This window comes from Gossypium hirsutum, chromosome D06, assembly GCF_007990345.1.
Source record: "Gossypium hirsutum isolate 1008001.06 chromosome D06, Gossypium_hirsutum_v2.1, whole genome shotgun sequence".
NCBI lineage: Eukaryota > Viridiplantae > Streptophyta > Magnoliopsida > Malvales > Malvaceae > Gossypium > Gossypium hirsutum.
The window spans coordinates 45,773,593-45,795,943 of record NC_053442.1 but is presented as its reverse complement, the minus strand read 5'-3'; the positions used below and the strand labels follow the sequence as shown (position 1 = coordinate 45,795,943).

The following is a 22,351-nucleotide window of genomic DNA, read 5'->3' as shown; positions in this document are numbered from 1 at the left end:
AACTATAAAAAATAGATCAATTTTCTAGCCTTTAAAGTTATTCTAAGTAGTTATCCTTTCTTCCAATAATCAACTTGCCTTATTAGGTAATCCATCTCCATAAAACTATCACTTACTCCTTCCTACTATCCTCCTTTCTTGTACGAGAGTTTGGACTGAAAAATTAATAGAGCCAAAGAGATTGAAATAATGCAATGCCTGATCATGTTTGTGAGAATTTAGATTACCTGATAATAGATGTTAATGTTATTTTTTCAAATTGATTTGGGATTAAGTTGTAAAATTGCAACAGTGTGGTCTACAAAAACAGAAATAAAAGAAGACAAGAAAAAACAAAAATAAGAGATGACCCCCAAAACCATTCAACATCAGGAGTCCCACTTTCTTCTTTTCCGCCTGCGTTTTCGCATGTCTCCATTCACTAAATTTTGGACGTTGGACTGTTTGGAGTCAAAAAGTGGGGACCCAAAACAATGTTTTAAGTGCAAGGTTCACTGTGATGAAACTGCCTTTGCATGATTACTTTTCCAAACTTTTCCTCTATATTGAAGTATCCTCTTGCTCAGGCTACTCAAAAGAAAAGAAACAAAATGGGGATCATTGTTTTCTCTTTCCATTCATTATCTCCTAATAAAATATCCTTCTATGGATGAAAGTGAATAATATACTATTTATATAAAATATTAAAATAAAACAAAATGTTTAAACTAAATTTATTTTTTTAAACAAATAACTAAATCTAAACCAATATAATTCATAAAAATACTAAGCAAAATATTTTATTCTTTATTAAAGTAAATATTAATATCATCTTCTCATTTTAAGTAAATTTCCACCACATAAAACCTTAATTACGAAAATTTAATTTTGATTTCCTTTAAGTTTTCTTTCAAAAACTTCCCATTTTATAAACAAAATTTCACTCGCTAAATCAAGCAAGAAAATAAATTTTAAAAATTTTAGACATAAATAGATTTCAATTTCTTTTTAAAAAAAGTTTTTAAGATTTTTAAAAATTGTTAGAAATTTTGAGTTAAAATTTGTAATTTGCTCTCAAATCTCCTCTAAAAATTCTCAAAAATTGAGATTTAATTTAACTTTTCACATAAAAATTATATTATCTTTTGAAGTTGATGATTTAAAAAAAATCATCTATCAGATTTTCATAAATTAAATTATCATTTATCACGGTGCTCATTCCACAATAATACATAGGTTTATAATTTAGGCATCAAATTAACATTTTCAAACTACAAATACCATGTTAGATTTTTTTTTTTTCATAACTAAAGCATCCAATAATAATGATCAATTCTATCGTCATGAATTCTCTTTAAAGAGATAAACAATTGATCGATCTTACGAACGTGAATCTCAATAACATCGTTAAAGTTAAAGGAAGAAATAAACAACCACCGCATCACATCAGAACTCATGTAAAGCATTTAATGAAACTAATAATACACAAACGGATCATTTAAATACCGCACTAAATATTTTCAAAATACAAATTCCACCTTATAACATCATCCAAAAGAAAATTAAGAAAAACTAGTAATAGTCACTCTTTTTTTTTTCCTTGGCCATTAATAGTCACTCATTGATTCCAATTCAAATCAGTCATTTCTCAATTTACCAAAATTTAAATTCCTCATTTGACTAAGATAAATCAATTGTTTTTAACTAAAATCAATTGTTTAAAATTTCCCAGCATCCAAGCATCGCAGAAGAAGTAAAAAAGCAAAGATTTCCTCTTGAAGTATCCAAGATTACAAATCATTTCTCGGCCCTTTTTTTAACATTCCTCATCTTCAGTGCCCAACAATATATAAAAAAAATCTTACAACAACATCAAAAGAAGCAAAAATAAAAATGATTTGTTTTTCTTAGTTTGAAGAAGTAGAAGAACCTGAAACTCTAGGTGAAGTAACTGGAAAAAGAGGGAGAAGCCTAGGCTCAGTATCTCGTGGCGTAGAGGCCGGCGATGGATGCAAATAAAAACCCTTTTCTTTAATTGCTTTCTCTTCAGCTTCCTTGTCTAAGTTGGTGATATTATTAATACAATCGGCGTGGTTTCCAGGTCCAGATCGATCAAAGGGGTCGGATATCAAGGGAGTAACCGGGCTAAGAGTCAAAGACGGGAAGTCAAGAATGCTAGGGGAGAGTATTTCGGGTTTTCGGGGCGAAAATCCTGAATTGCTAGAGTTGAAAACCGGGTTCAAGGGGTTGATCTTGAGGTTCTTGAGAGAGCTCCGTCGCTCGTAAAGTCTAAACCCAGAGTTTTGCTTGTTTTTGGGGATGGACTTGATCGGCGGGATGTGGGTTTTGAGGTTGGGATCGGAGTGAGGGGAGGAAGTTGAGTTAATGGAAGAAGCAAGCTTGGCGGTCTCGGAAGATCCGGTGAGCATCTGGACGACTTGCTTGAAAGACGAAGTGTCGGCTTGGACGAAAGTTGTCGGGTAAGGATTGGCGGATTCGGATCTGGTGATGAGTTTGGGTTGCTGAGGCGGCGGAGTCGGGGGTGTTGGGGCGGTGGTGTTGCTGCTGATGCTGCTGTCGGGACTGTGGGTTTTGGGAGAAGGAAGGAAATTGGGGTTTGGGCTCAGCCATGTAGAGGTTTCCATTTAGGGCTACCTTTTCTTTTGTGTTGATTTTCTGGCTTCTGTTTGGATGCTTGGGAAAAGGCGGAAAAAGGTTAGACAGTGATAGAGGTTTTGGTTTGGTAAGAAATGTTTTGGTGGATTGCGAGCTTTTGGGGTTCGGCTGTCGTTTTTGTTTTGTCTAAACCGTGTATTTATTTAATTATCAAGGTAGTATTTGGAAAGTAATCTGCATATAGATGTAAATATTTGAATAATATGATTGGGTAATTATTGGAATTTGTGGGTTTTATTGAATTGTAATTTATATTATAAGCATGAGCATGGATTGAATGTTTATAGTCAAAGGTTTATAATATTATAAATCCTAAAAAATGTATCTTAAAAATAATCTATAAATCTATAACAAAAATATATTATTTAAATTTTAAAAATTTAAAATTATGATAAAAATTTTATTATAAAAAATCATTTATATGTTATAAAAGTGTTATAATATATTTATTCATTTTTTATTATAACATTTGTAAAAAGATAACTTTCTAAAATCATGGGAAAAATATTTACTTATAAAAAATGTTACAAAAGTTATCAGACACTTCATAAAAGAATTTTTTATAGGGGTTATATATTATAAATTTTATATTATTTTGACTTACTTTACATATTATAAGAAAATGTTATAATTTAGCATAATTCTATTTTCAAATTAAGTTTATATAAGATTTTATTATTAAGGCTAAAGACTATTTGCATTGTAAACTTAAATATTTTATGATAAATGTTACAAATACAAAAAGTTTTCTTATATCATATTGCAGGGTATGATATCATTTCAGAAAATGGAGCATAAAAAAAAAAGATGGATCGTACTAACATGTTGCATAGTTTATAGCGTCACTCATAGGTGGATTTATAATGATCCATACTTCAAATAATATATAGAATAAAGAGATTTTGATCATCTTAATTATACAAATTCAAAATCAGATGATGATAAAGTCGATCAATGACCAACATTTGATGAAAAGGAGCATATGTTAAATATTAAAATGAGAATAACCTAACAAATATGGAACACTAGAACAATTATATAAAATTATATATAATGTTTATTTTTCTTGTTATTTTTATTAAAAATCGTATTCTAAATTACTTTTTTGGACTAACATAATACACATGATGATTTAATTTGAACTTTTGTTACTTTTTTAGAAATTCTTTTTATCATGCCAATATTTTTTATCGTAATTATTATATTTTAAAAAATATAAGTTATATAATTGTGTAATTATAATTTATACTGTTAAATGTGACATAGAGAATTACAATGCAATTGCACTATATCAACCAAACAGATCTAAAGAATTACAATAAAATAAGTTAAAATTTACTATTAGAAGAGTATTACAATTTGTACCATTTAAAGTATGGATGATCTCAAATTCACTTATAACTGAAGCTATGAAGTATGCAACATGTTAGTACGATCCAATCTTTTATTTTGTATGCTCCATTTTCTTCAATGATATCATACCTCACAATATGTTGTAAGAAAACTTTTTGCATTTGTATCATTAACATCTACCATATAATATTTGGGTTTACAATACAAATGGTTTGTAGCCTTAATCATAAAAACTGAAATGATCCATACACACCTAAAGAATTACAATTTATACTTCATAGCTTTATTCATATTATTATTGTAGCGACCTAAAATTTTTTGCACGGGCGATAGTCGAAGTGATTATTGAAAATTTGAAAATGGAGTTTTGATTTTATTTAAAAAAGGAGTCGTCACCGATCTTTTTTGTAGGTGTGATCGGACACCTAATAAAATTCTCTTTTTAGAAGAAAAATTTATTTTAAAACTTTTCTAAAAAAAAGGTAATTTTAGGTCTACGTTAAAATCCAGAGAAAATTAGGGTTCGGGAGTCGATTACGCCGAGGAAGGTATTAGCACCCTCGCGACGCCCAAAATTGGTATCTCGTTAAACGCACGTTGTCTTAATTTTCAAAAATCCGAGTTCAAATTAACATTTAATCGTGATCCGATTAAAATACGAGAATTTTTTTTAAACATGAAGATTTTTGAAACAATTATTTTTTGAAAACACGAAAATTTTTAAAACACAAGAAGTTTAGAAACACAAAATATTTTAAAATGAAAATTTTGAAACACGAGAATCTTTGGAAACACGAATTTTTTTGAAACACGGAAATTTATGATGCACGGAAATTTTTGAAACACGAAAAATTTAAAAAAAAAATTTTAGAACTCCAGAATTGTTGAAAACACGAGGATTTTTGAAACACGAAAAATTTTAAAAACAAGGAAGCTTTTGAAACACGGGGAATTTTTGAAAATATGAAAATTTTTGAAAACACGAAAATTTTTAAACACGAGAAATTTTTTTTGAAAAGAAGAAAATTTTTGAAAACACGAAAATTTGAAAACTTTTGAAACACGAGAAATTTTTGAAAACACGAAAATTTGAAACACGGAAATTGTTTTTTTTAAAAACACGAATATATTTTTTTGAAACATGGGAAATTTTTTATTATTTTTTTGAAACACGAGAAAATTTTTTGAAACACGATTATTTTTTTTAAAAAAAGTACCGTATTTGACACGAATCAACGATATTCACCCCTACATGGCGATGAAACCGTCGAATTAGTGTCAAATCGATAGATTTAATCGGGATTCTAATAAAACACGAGAATTTTTATTAAAGTACGATGAATTTTGAATATTTTCGATTTTTAGAAGGGCGTCCCGTATTTAACACGAGCCATCGATATTCACCCAACATAGCGATGAAATCAACGGCTCGATGCTAAACCGATTCGTTGCCTTATGCGTTAAAATGATTTATTTATTTATTTATTTTAAACATGCAAATAAATCATAATAATATTTCTAAAAAAAACTATTTTTAAAATACTAATTTAATTTAAATGAAACAATATTTAAATAAATGGATTAAATTAAAAAGATTAAGAAATTACCAAAAGCCCAAAGTTGTGGGCCCTTTTCTTTTTTCCTTTTTTTCTTTCTCTTTTTTTTTGCTGGGTGTTGGCCTAGGCCTGCTGGACAGTCAGCTGGGCCGAATCTGCTGCTGGTCTGCTGGGTCAACTGCTGTTGGGCTGGGCAGTGGCCTGCTGCGCAACTGGGCTGCACAAAGTGGGCCTGCTGGGTCTGGTTGCTGGACAGGCCTACTGTGGCCTGCTTCTATTTTTTCTTCTTTGCTCCCTTTTTGCTGCTTTGTTTTTTTTTGTTTTTTTTTGGGCTGCTCTTTGGGCTTGGGTCTGGAACGGCCTGTTGGGTGATGCTGGGTTGGGTCACTTTTGCGGGTCGGGTCAGTTGGGTCGGTTTGACCCGAGTGTAAGATATTTTTTTCTTTCTTTTTTCCTTTTTCTTTTTTCTTTTTTCTTTCTCTTTTTCTTCTCTCTTTTTTCTTCTCTTTTTTTCCTTTCTTTTTCTTCTTCTTCTTCGGGGTCGAATCCTAGCCCTTTTGCGCCGTCAACGATGCTCCCTCCCCCCGGCTGTGTGGTGGCCGGCGCACCTCCCTTCTCTTCCTCTCTCTCTTTTTCTTTTTTCTCTTCCTTCTTTTTGGCTGCTGTTTTCTGCTTTGCTTGTTGTTTTTATATTCTTTGCTTGTTGCTTTGTTTGTTTGTGTAGGTGCGACGGTGGTGGTGGTGTCACGGTGGCGGTACGACGATGGTGGTTGCGGGATCGACGGCGGGGTTGGCTTTTTCGCTGGCTACTGTTTGATTTTTGTTTCTCTGTTTTTCCCTCTTTTTTTGTGTTGCCCCCCTTTTTCTCTCATTTGCTTCTTTTTAATCTCATTGTTTTGTCCTCTTCTTCTTTGTTTTCAGGTGGCAGCAGAGAAGGGAGGCCATACATTGGGGGTGCCAGGCGTGGAAGGCGGTGCACGCAAGAACGCAGATTGGGGGCGGTCTTGTCATGCCCAGAAGGACCAAAATGTAACGGGTACAAAGTTTCTGGGGCAAAAATGTAATATTAAGAAAAATATGGGGCCAAAATGTAATTTATATAAAGTTTAGGGGCCCAAATGTAATTTACAAAATATTAGGGGTCAAGATGAAAATTTAGAAAATGTTAGGGGTCAAAATGTAAATTTGAAAAAGTTTAGGGCCAAAATATAATTTATATTTTTTTGTATTTTTCAAAATTTTAATATTACTATTTAATTAATATTTAAAACTATTATGAAAACAAAAAAATAAAATAAAAATAAAAATAAAAATAAAAATAAAAATAAAAATGGGCTAAAGCCCAAACAAGCTTAAAATCTAATTACTTAAAACCCAATTATCCAACCCCCACATGCCCAACCATTAGGCCCACATAGAGCAAGCCCAAAAAACAAAATTTTTAAATATATATATAAAATAAATAAAATAAAATACGAAAAATGGACCGGACAAAATTCAGTAATTACAGCTGCCCCTCTTTGCTCATCGCTAGGAAACAGTGATAGAGCAAAGACTTAAAAACACTGAATTTTGTTCGATTGTCCAATTTTTTGAAAAATCAAAATTGAAAATAGCTCAATATGCGATCCGAAACTCAACTCACCTCTCGGATTATGATTTGACTTTTGAAGAATAGAAATTGAAAAATACCTCGACGTGTGACCAGAGGCTCAACTCACTTCTCGCAATATGAGTTGATTTTTTAAAAAAAGACAGAAATTAAAAATACCTCAGCGTGACCCGAGGCTCAACTCACCTCTCGTATTATGAGTTGATTTTTTTTTAAAAAAAAGACAGAAATTAAAAATACTTCAGCGTGACCCGAGGCTCAACTCACCTCTCGTATTATGAGTTGATTTAAAAAAGGACAAAAATTAAAAATACCTCAGCGTGACCCGAGGCTCAACTCACCTCTCGTATTATGAGTTGACTTTAAAAAAAACATAAATTAAAAATACCTCAGCGTGACCCGAGGCTCAACTCACCTCTTGTATTATGAGTTGATTTTTGAAAAAACAGAAATTAAAAAATACCTCAGCGTGACCCGAGGCTTAACTCACCTTTCGTATTATGAGTTGATTTTTGAAAAACAAAAATTGAAAAATATAATTCTTGAAAGAAACAGGGTTTCAAAAAGATCAGGTGAAACTAAAAGCCTTCTTCTTCATTGATTCTGTGCAGCTTTCTCCCAAAATTCCTCGCTCTATTGGTATACCTGTATATGTCATGTATGATGTTATTATGGTATGCACATGTTCGCTCTAAATGCTTTTAAGCCTACATAATCATGCTATGCACTCTGGGTTGTTTGTCACATGCCCTATTTTTCGTGAGGGACTGTATTTATTGCTTCAATCTTTGACTTTCTCTCAGGTTTTGTACTCATCTTCAAGGTTTGCGAGTAATCCACATTTCTTCGTATATCACTCTCTTGCCCCCTATTGAAATTTGCTCTGCTTTGGGGCCCGCGTACTTATTAAATTCTCATCCAGGTAATGCTCAACATTCCTTTTGTTTAGAACATGTTATCCTACTATTTATCATTTAAATGAACAAGCACGAGATGCATGAAAAATGACAAAGTAGGCATGAAAGAAATACCTCATATTTTTAAAAGCAACAAAGAAAATTGACAAGGAATAGTTCAATAAAGAAAGCATCACAAAGAAAATAAAGTGAATCCAATGGCCACAAATGCTTTAGATATCCAACGCATGAACTTCTCCACGTTTCTTCGTCCTGGTTCTTTTCCGAGCACAGCTTCTCGTGTAAAAGATTTCGAGCTTCTGAGAATGCTTCAAATATTGCAACCTCGTCATTCAACTCCCTGTTCAAGTCACTTTGCTCTTACAAGCCTGAGTCCGCTTCATTAGGACGCGCTTTCGGGTTTTCATCCTAATCTTTTTGTTTATCAAGACGCCCTTTTCGGGTTTTCATATTGATTTTTTTCTTTTTTTTTGTTTTTTTTTGTTTTTTAGGCATAATATTTCTTCACAGCATCTGAATTCACTGGATTAGGTAATTCTTTCCTATCCATCTCAGTGAGAATCAAAGCCCCTCCTGAGAATGCCTTCTTTACAACGTATGGCCCTTCCCAATTTGGCGACCATTTTCCTCGAAAGTCTTTTTGTATCGGGAGGATCTTTCTTAGTACCAGTTCCCCTTCGCGGAATTCTCTTGGCCGCACCCTTTTATCATGGGCCGTGATCATTCTTTTCTGATACATCTGTCCATGACAAATTGCCTTCAAGCGTTTCCCTTCAATAAGGTTTAGCTGATCATATCGAGCTCGAACCCACTCTGATTCTTCTGACCTAGTCTCCATCAAGACGCGTAGGGATGGGATCTCTACTTCGATAGACAGAACGACTTCCATCCCGTAAACCAGAGAAAAAGGGGTTGCCCTCGTAGACGTCCGTACAGAGGTGCGATATGCGTACAAAGCGAATGGTAGCTTCTCATGCCAATCTTTATATGTCTCAGTCATCTTCCCAATAATCCTCTTAATATTCTTATTAGCCGCTTCTACTGCTCCGTTCATCTTCGGGCGATAGGGTGAAGAATTATGATGCTTTATCTGAAATTGCTCACATACTTCTTTCATCATCTTGTTGTTCAAATTTAAAGCATTATCTGAAATGATTCTTTCAGGCAGACCATATCGACATATGATCTCCTTTTTTAAGAACCTACAGACTGCAGCCTTCGTCACATTAGCAAACGAAGTGGTTTCTACCCATTTTGTGAAGTAATCTATAACCACAAAGATGAATCGATGTCCATTGGAAGCTTTCGGGGAAATTGGCTCTATAACATCCACGCCCCAGATAGAAATGGCCACGGAGAAATCATAACATGAAAGGGCGACGGAGCTACATGAATTTTATCGCCATAAATTTGACATTTGTGGCACTTTCGTGCGTAGTCAATGCAATCCCTTTCCATCGTCAGCCAATAATAACCAAGTCTCATAATCTACCTGGCCATGGTGAAACCACTAGCATGCGTTCCACAAATTCCTTCATGAACCTCCTCAAGTATCTTTCTAGCTTCAACAGCGTCCACGCACCTCAGGAGCACTTGATCTTTTCCTTTTGTATAGAATATCCCTGTCAAGAACAAACCCAATCGCCATTCTTCTGATTGTTCTTTTGTCATTCTCGTCTGCTTGCTCAGGGTACCTTTGATTCTTGATGTACTCTAGGATATCATGGAACCATGGTCGTCCATCTGACTCCCCCTCAATGCTAAAACAGTGTGCGGGGGTCTCATATATGCTCATTTGGATAGACATTATTTCAGTTTCTCTGTTTGCTTTGAACATTGAAGCCAGGGTGGCCAGAGCGTCAGCCAATTGGTTCTCTTCTTGTGGAAAGTAGTTAAAAGTCACTTCTTTAAATTCTTTGACCAATTCTGCAACGAGATCGCGATATTTGACTAATTTCGAATCCCTCACTTCCCAATCTCCACGAATTTGATAAATGACTAATGCTGAGTCCCCGTGTACCTCTAAAATTTTGATTTTCCTCTTGATAGCTGCACAAAGTCCCATGATGCAAGCTTCATATTCGGCTATATTATTTGTACAGAAGAAATTCAATCTGGCAGTAAGCAGGTAATGGTCCCCTTCAAATGACACCAAGACTGCTCCTATCCCATGCCCCAATACATTTGATGCACTATCAAAGCTCATCTTCCACGACTTCTCTTTTGATGACTCACCCTCTTTTCTGAAATGCACATCAAATCTTCATCTGGGAAATCAAATCTCAAAGGTTCGTATTCCTCTGTTGTTCGACTTGCCAAGAAGTCAGCTATTACGCTTCCCTTTATCGACTTTTGGCTCACATATACAATGTCATACTCAGTCAGTAGGATCTGCCATCGTGCCATTCTTCCTGAGAGTGCAGGTGACTCCATCATGTACTTTATTGGGTCCAGTTTTGAAGTTAACCATGTCGTGTGATACAGCATGTATTGCTTGAGCCTTCGAACCGTCCAAATCAATGCACAACAAAACTTCTCAATTGAAGGATACTTTGCCTCGTATTCTGTGAACTTCTTGCTGAGGTAGTAAATTGCCTTTTCTTTTCTCCCTGACTCATCATGTTGCCCCAGTACGCAACCCATTGAGTTCTCAAACACGGTCAGGTACAATATTAATGGTTTTTCAGGGGTTGGCAGTACTAGCACGGGAGGATTAGACAAATACCGTTTTATCTTATCGAAGGCCACTTGGCACTCATCGTTCCATTCTCCCGGGTTATGTTTTCGAAGGATTCGAAAAATTGGGTCGCATTGATTGGTAAGTTGAGCAATGAATCGATCAATGTAATTCAACCTTCCTAAAAATTCTCTGACTTCTTTCTGTGTGCGCGGGGGAGGCAGTTCTTGTATAACTTTTATCTTGTCCGGATCAACCTCGATACCTCTCTCACTGACAATGAAACCTAGCAGCTTTCCTGAGGTAGCCCCAAACATACACTTGGCCGGGTTAAGCTTCAACTAGAACTTTCTTAGCCTTTTGAACAACTTCTTGAGATTTCCAACATGCTCTTTTTCTTCCCGAGATTTGGCAATCATATCATCGACATAAACTTCTATTTCTTTGTGCATCATATCATGGAACAATGTCACCATGGCTCTCTGATATGTTGCCCCAGCATTCTTTAATCCGAATGGCATTACCTTATAGCAGAAGGTTCCCCACATTGTTATGAATGTAGTTTTCTCCATGTCCTCGGGAGCCATCTTTATCTGATTATAACCTGAGAAGCCATCCATGAATGAAAATAGAGAATGCTTTGCCGTATTATCCACCAAAGTGTCGATGTGTGGTAAAGGAAAGTTATTCTTAGGGCTTGCTTGATTCAGATCACGATAATCTACGCACATTCGCACCTTGCCATCTTTCTTCTGCACTGGAACTACATTAGCTACCCATTCTGGATACTTGGAGACTTGTAGGAAGCCAGCGTCAAATTGTTTCTTGACTTCTTCTTTTATCTTTAACAGCATTTCGGGTCTCATCCTTCTTAATTTCTACTGAACGGGCTTGCATTCTGGTTTTAGTGGGAGCTTATGGACCACAATATCTGTGTTCAACCCTGGCATATCCTGATAAGACCAGGCAAACACATCATTGTACTCATGGAGCAAGGCGATCAAATCCAGCTTGGTGTTTTCTGAAATGGAAGTCCCAATCTTCACTTCTTGTTTCTTGTCTTCATTCCCCAAGTTCACTACCTCAACAGATTCTTGATGGGGTAGGATCTGTTTCTCTTCTTGTTCTACCATTCTCAGTAAGTTAGGAGATGAGACATAATCTTCAACATTTTCGTCAGCTTCGAATTCTCCTAAACAAACAGCCTTCTCAAAATTGATTTCAGGATTCATAACGGGATTCTTCATGCCATTGATATCTGAGCACCTGAAAGGTGAATGGAAAAAGCTATAGAAGAGCATTGAGGTATTGGAATCAACACACAATGATATGAGATGATATGAGACATATGTCAGAAAATGATATGAATAGAAGGAGTAGTCGCGAAGTTAATGGAAATGAAAAGAACATGACAATATAAAACAAAATGCATCTTCATTAATGTTCATTGAAATGATAAAGAGCAACCATAAGCTCTTACAAAAGGAACCCTACTGTTTAAGGACACACAAAATGAAGGGTTAACATTGGGCATTACTCTGAAAGGGACTTAAAAACTATAAGGAGGTCCAGAGCAGTCCAGTTGTTCAAAGCAAATCCAGGAGGACAAGGGCGTATCATTGAAGCCTTCTTAATTTCATCATTCTCATTGTCAATAGCATTTAGGATGATATTCTGAAGACCCCTTTCAATTAGTAATGTGATTTGTGGATTGTCCTGCCCTAGGTACATCACTCCTGCTAATGTAAATGTTCTTGACAAAGAAGGATACGCCGACGGTTCCCATTCTAATTCCCAGCCTAATGCTCTCGTAATTCTTCTTTCTCGATCTTTTTGCAATTGTTTTCTCCTTTGATGTATATCTGGCTTGAACCCCAAACCGTATCGACCCTTGTGGTGCGTTGGTTTCAAAGCTCTAACCATCTCTTGTTGATATTTTCCCAAGCCTTTCCTCGCTCGAGCTCATTTTCCTACAGTCAGCTTAATTCCCATCTTGGTATTCCTCGACAGTTTGGGAATGGGGATCTTATTCTCTTCGGCAACAAATACAGCATTAATAAATTCCAACGAGCGAAAAGAACATTCTACAGCATCTTCGCTTATTTCGATGTAGGGTGTATCAGCAGAGATAGATGCGACGATGTCTTCCTCACCAGCGACAGTAATCAAACGGCCATCCATGATGAACTTTAATTTTTGATGGAGAGATGAAGGAACTGCCCCTGCAGAATGGATCCAAGGTCTTCCTAAGAGGCAATTGTAGGAAGGCGTAATGTCCATGACCTGGAACTCGATATCGTATACACATGGTCCCACTTTTAGAGGAATTTCGATCTTTCCCATGACCTTTCGTCGCGTCCCTTCAAATGCCCTTACTACAGAATGACAAGGCCTCAAATAGGACATATCAACCGGCATCCTAGAAAGCGTGGCCAAAGGCATAACATTGAGTGCACATCCATTGTCGATGAGCACATTTGGTACTATGTAGCCCTTGCAATTGGTTGTGATGTGCAATGCTTTAATGGAGCCCTTACCATTTGGTGGTATTTCGTCATCACTAAAAGAGATGAAATTATTTGCATTTAGATTATTTGCCCACCTATCAAGCTTTTCCACAAATACATTGTTCGCCACATAAGCTTGATTTAACACTTTTAGCAAGGCATTTCGATGTGGCTCCGAGTTCAACAATAGAGACAGTACCGAGATTCGGGCCGACTGCTTGTTTAATTGTTCTACAACGCTATATTCACTGTGCTTAATAAACTTTAAGAACTCATGTGCTTCCTCCTCATTCACAGCCTTTTTAACTTTTTCCTCAAGCTAGGGTTCAACATCATCCTCAACCTCATACATTGGTGCTTTTCCTTTCTGGCTCGGGCTAGCAACTTTCTTCTTTGGTTCAATCGTCTCGGGAGAATAACATCTCCCACTGCGAGTAAAGTGTCCTACTCCGCTAACACCTTCACTCACAACCTTGGACTTTTTACCCTCAGGTACAACGATATTGACATCATAATTCCACGGTACTGCCTTATTGTCCTTGTAAGGGAAATGAGTAGGTACTTCAATTATCAAACTTGGTTTAACTTCTTGACTAACTTCTCCCTTCTTTGCCTCGTAATAAATCACCAAAGGTCTATCGACGCTATAAGGGGAAGCCATCAATTGATTACCAGAGGCACATATTTCTCCTTCCTCGACCCCTTCTACCCTATCAAAGACTTTGACCTCATTGTTATCCATCATGTCCTGAAGTAATTTTCTAAATTCCTTGCAAGATTGGATGTCATGCCCTTTGATGCCATGGAAATCACAAAAACCTTGGTCTTGTATACTTTCTTCTTTGAGAATTCTACTAGACGGGCAGAGCAAGCCATTTTCAACCATCATCTCCCATACCTTCCACAAAGGTGTCCTTACTTCGGCAACATAACCTTTGGCCCGCCAACCGTCTTCATTTGCCACTGCATTTACATTCCCACTAATATGGTTAGGAAGAGGATTTCCAGTCACATTGCTAACACCATCGAATCGCAGAATGCCAGCATCAATAAGACCTTGAACCCTCTTTTTAAAAGCAAGGCAGTTTTCTGTAGAGTGTCCCTGATTCCCAGCGTGATACATGCAACTAGCATTAGGATCATACCACTTCAGGTATGGAGGCTTCAGAGGTGCCATGTAATATGGGGATATTGATTGTTTTTCCAACAGCTTCGGGTATAATTCCCCATATGATACAGGAATTGGTGTGAACTGAGGTCTTTCGGGATTGGGTTTCACTGGTCTTTGTTCAATTTTGGCTTGGCTTTGTGTAGGCATGGTGTTTGGTAGGAACACAGTGAATGGTCTTTGGTTATTCATGGCATACACGGGGTAAGAGGGAGGTGTTTGATAGTAAGGACCTTGAGGAGGAAAGTAGAAGTTTGAAGGTGGACAATAACGAGGTCGTGATTGGGTGGGATACGGATTGGGGGTACATTGACTCTCGGTTGCAACCATATGGGCTTCTGCCTCTTTTTTCTTTGCGGGTACTGCCCTCTTCGAACTCTCGGGGCCTTTCATTCTCCCACTCTTGACGGCGTTTTCAATAAGCTCCCCGGATATTACAATATCCGCAAAGTCCTTTGTGGCGCTTCCTACCAATTTATCATAAAACGGTGCTTTCAGAGTATTGATGAAGAGGACCGTTATCTCTGTCTTAGTTAACGGGGGCTCCACCTGAGCAGAGATATCCCTCCATCTTTGTGCATATTACCGAAAAGTCTCTGTCGGTTTCTTTTCCATCATTTGTAAAGTTAGTTGATCAGGCACCATATTCGATACGTGCCTATATTGCTCACAGAATGCTGATGCCAAATCCTTCCATGATCAGATTCTCTCTCTATTGAGCTGATTATACCATCGAAGAGCTGAGCCAACCAAACTATCTTGAAAGTAATGTACCAACAATTTATCATCATTTACATAACCAGTCATCTTTCGGCAAAACATGATCAGATGCGCCTTTGGACATCTTGTTCCGTCATACTTCTCAAAATCAGGTGCCTTAAATTTTAGGGGTAGGACCAGATCAGGTACCAAACTGAGTTCTTTAGCACTCAAAGTAGAGAAAACTTCGGCACCCTCTACTGCCTTGATCCTCTCTTCCAAGATCCTATACTTATCCTGAGCGTTATTGTCATCAATTCTCAGCCTTGCTACTTCTACATGATCATCTAGGTCTGGAATAATTGGATCTGAAGGATTAGCCCCAGGGTTCGATACAAACATTCCTTGTCCTAAATGAGCAGATGGAATAGGATGTTGTTCCAGGCCTGTAGGTTCTCTTTGGGGGTATCCTCTTTGCATTGCGTGGACATGAGGTGGAGTAAATCCCGAGGGATAAAGTGGATCTTGATTAGCTCTTGACTGAGGCTGTTCTACGATATTAGGGCTCTGCATAGGTCACTTTCCTTTGACCAAAGCCGTCATCATTTCCATCATTTTGGCCATTTGATCCTTTTGCTCGAGCGATTCCTCTCGAGATCTCACCATCAAATCTCTCGCCTCTTGCTGCGACTTGGCCAGTTGCTCCTGCAACTCTCTTTGGGTTCTTTCCATCCTTTCCATCCTTTCATTGAGTTTGACATCCATAGCTCTAGCTCTTAAGCGCGTCCTATAAGAGTGACGTGATTTCAGACTCGTAGTGTAGTAACTGTGGATTAGATGGTTTTAACCTTAGCGAATGATTAGGGTGATATGAGCATGCAATGAATAAATGAATGAGTAACTAATGAATGTTAATCATGCATAAATATGCAAAGATAGGTGTTGATTCCAAAATGGCCCCATACTTGGGCGTTTCATTTATCAAAAGAGTCTGTTACAAAAAATTTTGCCATATTAGTCAGTTACACAAACTTCTTAGCCACATCGCCTTGTTTCTTTATACGTTCTAGGAAGTCTGATATGCTTGATCTATGGCTAGGAGGGTATTGGCAACTGAGAACTTCCGCTTCATCTGATAATTGTACTACATGCGCAGCCGCCTTACGAATTTCATTGATCAAACTGCCAAGATGCATATCCTTTTCTTGGAGGGCTCTTTCATAGGTGTGAATGTCTCTGTCATGCTAACTATTCTTCTCTTCTAAAGCTCTCAGGAGGTCATCCAAATGTCACTGATGAGCTTGCAGTGTACTTTCTAGACTTCGAATTTTTCCTTTTAGCTCTTGATGCTCAGACTGACTAGCTGTTAGTTCTGCAGACACAGTTTCGTATTCAACATTCTTCTTCCTCAACTCTATTATAGTACGTGCAGCTCTTTCCTCTTCTTTCTTCACTTTGGCTTTCCAGAATTCCATCCCACCTTTGATATTACTTAGTTCCTCCTTCCATTCTACTGATGATTTGCCCAATCCACTATTTCTTATAGTGCCTCTTAATTTCTTGTTTTCTAACTGAAGGTTCCTTAAATCCTTTCTCGTAACTTCAACTTCTTTTTGGACTTTCTCGGTTCTAGATTTTTCAATTTCGACATCAATCTTCAGCTGGTAGTTTTCCTCCTGGAGAGAACTAATATCTCGCAACAGTTTGACTTTTTCACGTTCAAATTCATGTCTTGCAATTTCTAGCTCGGATGGTACTTCCTCTGAGAATGGGTTCTGGTGAGCAACGTCAATCGACGGGTTTAATTGACTCTTCACTCGTCATTGCCTCCATATGTCATAATCTACAGTGACAGTACCAACATAGAGAGCTAGTTCTATTAGGTAGATTTTCCTCTAAGAATTCGTAGTATCTCGCACCTTTTTCATGTAACCCTCACCCATAAAGGCAAACTCTGATTGTGCCAATCCATCAGTAACTGGTACAAACTGTCGCGAAGTGAACTATCTCTGAACCATCAGTGGAGCATATCCAACTCCTCCCCATAATCCTAACAAAGGCACCCAGTCTTGGTTCTCACACTTGTATAACAAGACAGAGGGACGAATCCAAGGTGCTCTCCAAGTTATATCTTCAGCACAGAGGTTCTGAAAAACCGAGACCCCGTGTTGTTCAGTGACATCCCTCGGCCAATCCTTTTCAAGGTGTGCTTCTAACGGAGCAAATGTTTTTGAGAACATATGGAAATGTTTGCGCTCCACTTTCTAAAGTGGCTAAAAATCCAAACATTAAGTAACTGAGCGCATCCGATAAAACGTCCTTTCCCTTTTTTCCTACAAGCATTTAGGGATCTAAAAGTCTCGACCAATATGGTTGGGACGGGGTTGATTCCTTGCCTTAACTTTTCAAAGAAATCTACTACCGCGACTTCAATGTGTCCGAGAACCTTTGGGAAGATGGCTAGTCCGTAAATAGCCAAGGCTAACAGATCTATCCTTCTCAAAGTATCTGGATGATTCTGAACTAACTCTCGAAGAGAAAACCACAGAACACAACTGACTTCATTCTTCTTCTTTATTTGTTTTTCAGCTCATGTATCAGTCATCCCCGTCAACTTCATTAGCTTTTTCTTGAAGGTCATTGGTTTAGGCTCCTTCACATATATCTTGTTGAATTGTACATTGTCAATGTGAAGCAAAGCGGCATACTCTTCTATGGTCGGAGTCATGTCTTCCTGATTGAAAGTGAAACACTGATAGGCTGGGTCCCAGAATCGAACCATGGCTTGGATCAACTGCTCGTTCACACTGATTACTATCAAGTGAGCTATATCTCCATACTTTTCAGTGAAGATGGCTCTAGTATCTGAGTCCCACTGTTTCCAAATCTTTGTTAAGTCTTCAAGATCATTCTGACGCACATTCAAGGTCACACGCTCGGGAAGATCAGAGGTGTATCCTTCCTTCAAACTACCCCCTTTCGCTTTTTGAGTCCGCAAAGACCAATCTCGGACTACAGCATTTTTCTCGGTTACTCGTGTAATTGACTCCTCCATCAGAAACCTGTTTTTGGCAACCAATCTCTAATCAACACCTTCCTAATGAGATGTCTATGATGCATGATGAAAAATAAAATGAAGAACAAATAAACTTAGTTAGTAATCATGACATATATAAACAAAGAAGAACTATGAAAAATCTAACAAATCGACCTATTTTTTTACTTCTTCATGCTTTACAAAATAAAATTACCCCACATGCTCATCAATTTACCCGACCCAATTTATTAAACAGACCCGATTCGATCGCAAATAAATGTAAATGTAAAAGAAATACAAGGTAAGAAGCGTTTCTCCCATGTACTTATTTTGGTGACTATTCAACGGACAGAGGTTCGGCATGGCTCTAATTAGGTGGCTCGTACGGTTCACTATATGTGGTTTTGGTTCTAGAAAGGTACTCAAATTGTCCATACTGTCACCTACTAAGGTTAGTACGGAGCCTCGGTTATTGCCCGTCATGGGCTTGCGAGCTCAATTCGAGGGATTACATTTACTTATGCCTATGCAGAGGGACAAGTTAACTCACGAAAGCATAAGTCATATGTAACCCGAAAGTAATTCACTAGCTTGTGCGGAGGGACGAGTTAACTCACGAAGGCGTAGCATTTACTTCCACTTAAACGGACGAAGCCCGGATAGAGAGCTCATGTTATGCAAGAATGCAAGAGCACGGTGTGTGGGAAGAAACTCACAAACCTTTTTTTTATTTTTTTAATCTTACTAAAAAAAATAAACTAAAAAAAACCGTAAAACTTAAAGCTGAAAAAGAGCAGAACAATAAAATGAGTTAGAAAAATATTAATTTGAAAATTGGATGCAGATGCATGAATTTTTTTTAAATAGAATTCAAGGATCACGATTAAAAATTAATTTGAACAAGAAAATTTGAAAATTTTGACAACACGCGTTTAACATCAGACTCGACTCTCAAAAATAGTTCCCCAGTGGAGTCGCCAGCTGTAGCGACCTAAAAATATTTGCACGGGCGCTAGTCGAAGTGATTATTGAAAATTTGAAAATGGAGTTTTGATTTTATTTAAAAAAGGAGTCGCCACCGATCTTTTTTGTAGGTGTGATCGGACACCTAATAAAATTCTCTTTTTAGAAGAAAAATTTTTTTTAAAACTTTTCTAAAAAAGAGGTAATTTTAGGTCTACGTTAAAATCCAAAGAAAATTAGGGTTCGGGAGTCGGTTACGCGCGAGGAAGGTATTAGCACCCACGCGACGCCCAAAATTGGTATCTCGTTAAATGCACATTGTCTTAAATTTCAAAAATCTGAGTTCAAATTAACATTTAATCGTGATCCGATTAAAATACGATAATTTTTTTTAAACACGAAGATTTTTGAAACAATTATTTTTTGAAAACACGAAAATTTTTAAAACACAAGAAGTTTAGAAACACAAAATTTTTTAAAATGAAAATTTTGAAACACGAGAATCTTTGGAAACACGAATTTTTTTTGAAACACGAAAATTTATGATGCACCGAAATTTTTGAAACACGAAAAATTTTAAATTTTTTTTTTGAAACACTAGAATTGCTGAAAACACGAGGATTTTTGAAACACGAAAAATTTTAAAAACAAGGAAGCTTTTGAGACACAGGGAATTTTTGAAAATACGAAAATTTTTGAAAAAGCGAAAATTTTTAAACACGATAATTTTTTTTGAAAAGAAGAAAATTTTTGAAAACACGAAAATTTGAAAATTTTTGAAACACGAGAAATTTTTGAAAACACGAAAATTTGAAACACGAAAATTGTTTTTTTAAAAAAACACGAATATATTTTTTGAAACATGGGAAATTTTTTTATTATTTTTTTGAAACACGAGAAAATTTTGAAAACATGAAAACTTTTGAAACACGATTGTTTATTTTTTTAAAAAAGTACCGTATTTGACACGAATTAACGATATTCACCCCTACATGGAGATGAAACCGTCGAATTAGTGTCAAATCGATTCGATTTAATATTTAATCGGGATTCTAATAAAACACGAGAAATTTTATTAAAGTACGATGAATTTTGAATATTTTCGATTTTTAGAAGGGCGTCTCGTATTTAACACGAGCCATCGATATTCACCCAACATAGCGATGAAATCAACGGCTCGATTCTAAACCGGTTCGTTGCCTTATGCGTTAAAATGATTTATTTATTTATTTATTTTAAACATGCAAATAAAATCATAATAATATTTCTAAAAAACTATTTTTAAAATACTAATTTAATTTAAATGAAACAATATTTACATCAATCGATTAAATTAAAAAAGATTAAGAAATTACCAAAAGCCCAAAGTTGTGGGCCCTTTTCTTTTTTCCTTTTTTTCTTTCTCTTTTTTTTTTGCTGGGGGTTGGGCCTAGGCCTGCTGGACAGTCAGTTGGGTCGAATCTGCTGCTGGTCTGCTGGGTCAACTGTTGTTGGGCTGGGCAGTGGCCTGCTGCGCTACTGGGCTGCACAAAGTGGGCCTGCTGGGTCTGGTTGCTGGACAGGCCTGCTGTGGCCTGCTTCTATTTTTTCTGCTTTGCTCCCTTTTTGCTACTGTGTTTTTTTTTTTGCTTTTTTTAGGCTGCTCTTTGGGCTTGGGTCTGGAACGGCCTGTTGGGTGATGCTGGGTTGGGTCACTTTTGCGGGTCGGGTCAGTTGGGTCGGTTTGACCCGAGTGTAAGATATTTTTTTCTTTCTTTTTTCCTTTTTCTTTTTTCTTTCTCTTTTTCTTCTCTCTTTTTTCTTCTCTTTTTTTCCTTTCTTTTTCTTCTTCTTCTTCGGGGCCGAATCCTAGCCCTTTTGCGCCGTCAACGACGCTCTCTCCCCACGGTGGTGTGGTGGCCGGCGCGCCTCCCTTCTCTTCCTCTCTCTCTTTTTCTTTCTTCTCTTCTTTCTTTCTAGCTGCTATTTTTTGCTTTGCTTGCTGTTTTTATATTCTTTGCTTGTTGCTTTGTTTGTTTTTGTAGGTGCGACGGTGGTGGTGGTGTCACGGTGGCGGTGCGACGATGGTGGTTGCGGGATCGACGGCGGGGTTGGCTTTTTCGCTGGCTACTATTTGATTTTTGTTTCTCTGTTTTTCCCTCTTTTTTGTGTGTTGCCCCCCTTTTCTCTCATTTGCTTCTTTTTAATCTCATTGTTTTGTCCTCTTCTTCTTTGTTTTCAGGTGGCAGCGGAGAAGGGAGGCCATGCATTCGGGGTGCCAGGCGTGGAAGGCGGTGCACGCAAGAACGCAGATTGGGGGCGGTCTTGTCATGCCCAGAAGGACCAAAATGTAACGGGTGCAAAGTTTCTGGGGTAAAAATGTAATATTAAGAAAAATATGGGGCCACAATGTTATTTTTATAAAGTTTAGGGCCCAAATGTAATTTACAAAATACTAGGGGTTAAGATGAAATTTTAGAAAATGTTAGGGGTCAAAATGTAAATTTGAAAAAGTTTAGAGGCCAAAAAGTAATTTATATTTTTTTGTATTTTTCAAAATTTTAATATTACTATTTAATTAATATTTAAAACTATTTTGAAAACAAAAAAATAAAATAAAAATAAAAATAAAAATAAAAATAAAAATGGGCTAAAGCCCAAACAAGCTTAAAATCTAATTACTTAAAACCCAATTATCCAACCCCCACATGCCCAACCATTAGGCCCGCATAGAGCAAGCCCAAAAAATAAAATTTTTAAATATATATATAAAATAAATAAAATAAAAAAATAAAATACGAAAAATGGACCGGACAAAATTCAGTGATTACAATTATATTATCTATGTTTAATAATAATGATATAAGTTAAAACTTAGTATGATACAATAAAATATCTGGGGCAGCAATTAAAAATTTATCAAGCCGTAAAGCACAAAACCTAGAAATTTGAGGAACTAAAATAAAAATAAAGTCATTAATTCTTTTGAGTACATTTTTAATACGAAAATATTTTAAAATTTACTAACATTATTATTTAAAAAAATTAAGATGACCAATAATTTCGATGCTAAAAACACTGAATAAATATTTTTAAATAAAAATACTAGTCATTAATAAAACAAACCCTACAAAAGCAAGGCAAGGCAACCAAAGTTAAATTTAACATAAACAAGGAAACTAGATTCCAACTTTGACATCAGCACATCTCCAACTCCAAGAAATCTTT

General features: G+C 36.6%; 2 protein-coding genes across 2 annotated transcripts; both read right to left on the bottom strand.

Annotated features, from left to right (window-relative positions):
- Window positions 1-1,733: 1,733 nt before the first annotated feature.
- On the bottom strand, window positions 1,734-2,911 carry LOC107901804 (VQ motif-containing protein 4). Its single transcript, XM_016827961.2, has one exon. It carries the CDS (start codon window positions 2,622-2,624, stop codon window positions 1,887-1,889), a length of 738 nt encoding a protein of 245 aa, XP_016683450.1. The 5' UTR covers window positions 2,625-2,911; the 3' UTR covers window positions 1,734-1,886.
- A 5,394-nt stretch (window positions 2,912-8,305) lies between these two features.
- LOC107900144 (uncharacterized) lies at window positions 8,306-9,888 on the bottom strand. Its single transcript, XM_016825844.2, has 3 exons — window positions 9,676-9,888; window positions 8,761-9,183; window positions 8,306-8,401 (listed from the first exon to the last, which is right to left on the bottom strand). Exons 1-3 carry the CDS (start codon window positions 9,886-9,888, stop codon window positions 8,306-8,308), a joined length of 732 nt encoding a protein of 243 aa, XP_016681333.2.
- Between the last annotated feature and the right edge of the window lie 12,463 nt (window positions 9,889-22,351).